Source organism: Parasteatoda tepidariorum, chromosome 1 (genome assembly GCF_043381705.1).
Source record: "Parasteatoda tepidariorum isolate YZ-2023 chromosome 1, CAS_Ptep_4.0, whole genome shotgun sequence".
Taxonomy (NCBI): Eukaryota; Metazoa; Arthropoda; class Arachnida; order Araneae; family Theridiidae; genus Parasteatoda; species Parasteatoda tepidariorum.
The window spans coordinates 90,960,002-90,966,843 of record NC_092204.1 but is presented as its reverse complement, the minus strand read 5'-3'; the positions used below and the strand labels follow the sequence as shown (position 1 = coordinate 90,966,843).

At 27.5% G+C, this 6,842-nt stretch overlaps 1 protein-coding gene across 1 annotated transcript; it reads left to right on the top strand.

Moving 5' to 3' along the window:
- Positions 1–1,320: 1,320 nt before the first annotated feature.
- LOC139426625 (uncharacterized) lies at positions 1,321–6,459 on the top strand. The gene is made up of 4 exons (XM_071186019.1): positions 1,321–1,392; positions 2,719–2,833; positions 3,245–3,384; positions 6,317–6,459. The coding sequence occupies exons 1-4, from the start codon at positions 1,356–1,358 to the stop codon at positions 6,457–6,459; spliced, it is 435 nt and encodes a 144-aa protein (XP_071042120.1). The 5' UTR covers positions 1,321–1,355.
- The last annotated feature ends 383 nt before the right edge of the window (positions 6,460–6,842 follow it).

Here is a 6,842-nt window from a genome sequence, read left to right as displayed (position 1 = left end):
TTTGTCATCAGTGAGGATTAATCCATAAGTTTGGGGTAAAACTGTTGTAACAGGTAATATGCACTGGGGAAATATTCGCAGTTTGTAATTATTCCATGCACTGGGGTAATTATTCCATGAATTCGTATATTAGTACTTAAACTATTAATATCAGTTCTTAATACAGATACTCTGGTAATAACTTCTTTGGAGTTCCAGTACAGATTTTTAACATATATTTAAGATATTAAGTCCATATTGATGAAAATATGAAAAAAAGTGATATCCTTATTATTTAAAATTAATTTTATTTATTGATTTATTTGACTCCAATTTTGCTTTTTCATTGATTATTATTAATTCTTTTATTTTTAATTTCTTCTAGTGTAGTGATTTAAGTGAGATAAAAAAGTATTGCAGTGAATTCAGAAATATAATTCGTTTTACTTATAGCCCCTGAAACTTTAAATATTGCAGTTGATATAATGATATAAGAAAATCGGCAAAAGGTACTACGCATTTGATTACTGCACACATCAAATCACTTATTATCCTATTAAATGATGCTTTTTCATTAGTTGACGAAAATAAAATTTGTGTTCAAAAAAATAAAATCCAAAATTATGAAGAAATAAATACCTAAAATTAAGAAACATTTGTTAAGTTTAAATCATGCTACGTAAAAAACCACACTGATTGTTCCACTTACTCCACATGCACAAGTCACAATGTAAATTTCTAAACGTGCTTAAATTTTGATTTCTGTCAATTTACTTAGAAATAAAATAACGTGTGCTTTTTTTTAAATTGTCAGCTAATTAGTAAATGTTTCTAGGTTATTTTACGGTAATAAGAGTCTTATAAATAATAAGACTAATGAATAAATTCGGCAGTTTTATTTAGTTCATTTGATTAGTTATCTTATGAAATTACTAAACATTCGGACAATCAAATTACTTGTTAATTTCTGGTAATGTCTTTGTTGCATGTTGTATTTTTATAACTGTGATAAAACAACACGCAGTTTTTTTACCAAAAAAATCTGAATACCAATCTGTCATCAGTGTGCGACCTTGACTTAATTGTAAAACTGGCAATATTCAGCAAACTGTACAAACAAACTAAATGAATAAAAAAGTTGAAATGTTGTGTGAAAATACAAATAATCTTTTCGAATTTTTTTTTTTGATAAACAAAGCGAGAAAAAAGAGAATCGTGTTTATTTGACAGGATCGAAGAAATATTGTATCAAACTTTCCTTATTATGTCATCGTTGTCCTTTATTTACTATCATAACAAAAGCTCTAATTTTCATTAAAAAATCAGTTTGATAGGAAATAATTGTTATAAAGAAGGTTATTTCTGGAGAACTAAATATGCAATTGCAGCATCTTATTGTTCTATTCTGTTCTAGTGAGTAATACATATTTTTTCTGTAATAAGTTAAACTGTTTTCAAAGGAAATATTATGCTTAGTTTTAGAAAACTAACGCTTATAAATATCTACCCACACATAAATATATTTATGTGTGATTTCGGTATTTGGTATATTTTTGCACCAATATATTTTTGAACCAATATATTTTGTTAGTTCAAGTTAGATAAATATTTTCATGTATTTTACACTCTTTTATATTCATTCATAAATATGGACAGATTTCATGGGGAAAGAAAACTGACGATTAGAAGGTCTGCATAAAGATATGAAATTATTTGTATTTATTGCATTATAGATGATTCAATTATTTATATTTTTCGTTTGAAGTGCATTAAGTTGTTTTATATTTATATAATAAAATTTTTTAAATTTATGCAATGCGCCGCGATCTAATCGCTTTCTAATCGCTGAATTTGGTGTGAATCCTAGCGATGGCTGGTCGATATGTATCTTCATCTGGCTTGCATAGACCACAGTGCTGACGTAAAATATCCCCAATGGTAGACAGATCATGGCTTAGACTCCCCATGCAGTCAGGCTAACAGTGGAGAGGTTCTCGTGGTCTTTATCTTTATGTAACGCAATTGTGGGTTAATTCCTTTAAAAAGTCCTCCACGAAAGAAAATTTCTCCCAATACTTAATCCAGGAGTTCCCTTGTCTCCTGGATTGGGTTCAAAATTACAAGGCTATTAGGTAGAAGATTGGGTTAAGTCGGCTGTTGAACATTAGGTCCCGAAAATTGAGTCGACTTTTCAACTACTGTTATAAAGAATTTTAATGTAATGATCACATCCTAAATCGTTGGACTCAAATTACAAATAGCACTTTTTTAAAAAGAAACCCTGATTGAATCCCTGACGGCCTTTATCAATACCTCTGATTCGTCTATGTTCAAAATCCATGTGGAAAAAAAACACACAATTATTACCATTTTGTTCCATTTTGCTGAAAAGCTGACGATTTTCAAACCTCATAAAGTATTTAAAATAGCCGATTAATAGTGTCTGCAATTAATTACAGCATGCAGTCAAAAAATCATGATAGCACTTATTCCAGAGAAAAACGAAGAAATGCAGTGGAAATCTAGCGAATCTTCACCGAAGAAGCAAGAACTAAAAATAAAGTTTGATTGCCTTTTTAACTATCCTTTTTTTTATTTGACGAAATTGAATTTTAATGCTCTTTCTGGTTCATTTTTAACTTAAATTTTAAAGTTTTTTTAAAGGTAGTTAAGATATAACACATGTATTTCTTCTTGCCCGTTTAGTTTATTTACTTTATCTTTTGCATTATATTACAGTTTTTCTGGTTGATGGACAAGACGAGTGCCCTGAAAATGTGATAGAAGTTTGCGGAACCCCCATCCAGGAATTGAAATTCCCAACGTGTAACAGTGAACTGGAGGAACTATGCTCGTAAGAAGTCTAGGAAAAGAGAAAAAAACTTTTTTTAGAAAAATTTTCATTTAATTTAATTTTATTTTTTGTTTTGTTTTATAGGATGTTTTCTACAAGCGGCATAGTGTATAATCAATATTAAAATAATATGCATATAAAGAATAATGAATTAATATTTAAACAAGTTAAAAAAACAAAGCTCAATAAATTTAACATATCACTGATAACAGTGGCGGATTTAAAATTATCAGTGTTGCTTCGGCCAAGCTACCCTAGTTTAATTGGAAAACTCCATTAAATATGCATTTAAATAACCGCAGAACATCCCGTATATTCAAAAGTTTTTTTCAGTAAACATTTTTGATTGCTAATCCAAGAAGTCCAAAAATCTCCTATTAATGAAAAATAAATACTTTTTATTTCTTATAGAAAATTAAAACAATTTGCTGAATGTGTAATTAATTACAAAGAAATATGCCCAACAATTGCTGGTATGCGTTTAAAAATTGCACAATCTCTACTGAAAACAAGCAATACATTTTGTATGAATGATTCTGCTTGGTTTAAAGGTAAGTTAAATCACTAATAAAATTAATTATCAAATTTAATATATATATATATANATATATTCATTAATGAATTAATGAATACATATTTTTTTATATATACTCCAATTAAAATATTAATTTTGAATTTAAAGTGTAATACTCCATTGAAATATTGAATTTTTACTCATTACGTAAATACTGAAAATTCCCAATAGTATGTATGGCGTCATTTGTTAAAATGAATCAAGATGGTCAAATTTTCTCCTTTGAATGACGTTTACTCTTGCATTCCTTTTAGAAACCTTAAATAAGAGACGGAATAAACCAATTTCGCATGACTTTTTTATGATGTAACTACTGGGATACTACGGCCCGAATAGCGAAATCCCGAGACCATGACTGGGTAAACCTTTTCTTTAAGAAGTCGCCATAAGATGTTAAATAAAACTTGAAAGAAACCAACTTGTGTGCTTCAATTTTTGTGCTCAAAATTTTTTTTAATTTTGCTTAATATTGAAATTTTCCTTATTATTGAATTATTAAATACTGGTCATTCTCACTGAAAAGGTGTAAATAGACTAAAAAAATTTCTCAAATTAAAGTAATTAAAAAAGTGATAAAAATTACATAAATGCCTTTGATTATTTTCGTTATATGTCCTTATAATAATGGTCAAGTTTTCTATTTTATTTTTTACAAGATTTAAAATATTTTAAATTCTGCCTTTTCCACGGAGGAGATGTAATAGTCAACGGAGGAGAAATTTTATGTTATAAAATATAAAACGTCAATGAAGACTAATTCATTAATTATTGGGCACAACTGATATGAGTTTAACATTAATAAGTAAATAATAAAATATTTCATTATTAGAGATAGAGCTACTTCCGATTAATCATGCTGCTATGAAAGGAAACATCCATTTTTAAACTAGGTGTACAATTCTTTTAAGTAACTCTTACTGAATATTAATAAATTAAAATGTAAAGACTATTGAAATAAAAATTCAGACTCCACATGAAAGTTGAGTGTTGAGGGTACTCTTTTATGAACATTTTATGCAAGTTAAACATACTGTCTTCCAAATAACGTATTTGTTTTTTCTCTTTTCTTCTTGTTATTGTTTCTTTTTTCCTGGGCACAAACGGCTTTGCTCTATCAATTTCTAGAAATTTAAGTACATTTAATCACGATTTTTCTGTTAAATCTTTTTCTGATGCAAATTTTAAAGTTTCTTGCTAATTTTTTTTTTTTTTTACTTTCTTCAAACAATATAGGGTTTTCTTTTAATTTCTGTCTAGCTTGTCTCATACTAAGTTTTTTCTGTTCCCTTCTCTTTTGCATTTGAACATTTGATTGCTTTCTTTTCTTAAATTTTGGTTTTGCAATTTTTTTCCTAAAATTTGAAAAAAAAAAAAATTTTAAACATCACAGAAATTATTTAGAAAAATTGCCAATATTTACTTCTCGATTTGAAAAAGTTAAACTTAATTGATTTTCTTCAAAAATAGAAGCAAATTAACACATTTGTTCCATTTTAAAAAATATCAATTAAAAGAAAATAGTTTTTTAATTATTAGAATAGTATTATGGTTATCTAACACATTGTCTCTTAAATTGACTGTGCCTTTTCCTCCATGGACTTGTTATGTCCACGGAGGAGACAAAAACTAGTTCTTGAATTTTTCTGATTTTTAATTTTAAAGTTGCAAAAATGGGGCAGTTCTTTTTGTTAAATATTATATTTTTGCAATCTAAAATTTATCTATCAAAAATAAAATAATTTTCTCTTACCTTCTTTATGATGCCCATGGAGTATACGGTGAGAACTTTGCCAAACCCCAGTTGAACACAACAATCCAAAACTGACACCAAAGAGAACAAAAACAACTGATAGTTAACATTAGAAAATGGAATGGTTACCTTTCCCAGCAGCTGTCTTACAGGGATTTCGCATATTCTGCCCTTTATTGCATATTTACAGAACTATATTAATTGTCCACGGAGGGAGACATCACTTTTGATGGACAAAGTTTACTAGTCATTTATTTTACAAAAATAAATATTTTTTTTAAAAATATTAAATAAAAAGTTACTATAAGCATTTAACTAGGTAAAACTACAAAAATCATTCAAATAACATTTAAATTGTTTAACAGGCATTAAAAATTATTTTGTGCCACAGATGTAGGGACGTCCACGGAGGGGATTTTGAAGTCATGTTTATTAAAAAATAAGAATGAAATACTAAATACATTTAGAAGAAATGCATATGATTTGTTAGTTAAGAACTTCACGAAAAATCATAAAGAAAAATATTAAGAAATCTGCTGTATTTCCTAATATTTATTACTCAGGGACTTGAAAAATCACCTTTTTGTGAGAATGACCCATACGTTGATATTTTCCTTATTATTCCTTATACATTTATTATTCCTTATTATTGAAAATATTATTTTTTTTAAATATTCCTTATTATTATTGAAAGTTTTTCAGCAATAATAAACAGCCTATTGCCATTCTGTTAACATACCTAAAGGTAAAGATGATGATGTTTATCAACAAAATCAAAATATTTATTACATTCATTATCAGATATATTGATCCTCCCTAAATTTTTGCTAATATCATTATAATTAAACATGATAACCATGAGATTTATTATATTTGAAGCCTTTAATTCTCTTAAAATCTTTCAATGGAAATTCTTTTTTAAAATGTAGTTTTCAAGAATATTACGAAATTCATATATATATATATATATATATNGCCTTTTTCCCTCCTTACCTTTCCTGCTAAGATTTTGACTTCTCGATTTCACTTATACTTGACTCATATTTCGTTCTCTGAAGATTTCACTGCTATGTTTTAGTGTTATACATAGAATTTGACTTCTCGATTTCACTTATACTTGACTCTATATATATATATATATATTCCTTTTGATTTTAAGGAGTTGTAAAATACGGCAGCTGCTACGACAATTTTCTTGGTATTCAAGATATCAAAGACATCAATGAGAAATGCTCACCTGATAAAGTTAATAAAATTAATCTGGTTTTATCAAATGTGCCTGATCAACTCTATAAGTGCTAGTAAGTACTTAATGGTTTTAGAGTGAGGGCTTGAGAAAAATAATTGGAATATCAAATTCTTTATAAGGTTTAAACTTTAACGTTGAATTATTTTTTAGTGCTGTCGCCCTGAAATTTCTGAAATTTTCACGAGGCAATTGCATATTAGACAAAAATATATCGCATAGCTATTTGTTATCACGATATTTTTAGCTGAAACCACTCTCTTTGACAAACTGAAAATGTACTCGATCCATAGGCTATCTCATTTCTTTTAAAGAAATTAGCTATATTCTTATATTTATTTAGTATATTAAAATTGTTATTGATTTAAAAATTCATTTTTGAGTTTCCTCAAATGTGTAAGAAATTTTTAAATTTATAAATAATTAAGATAATATATTG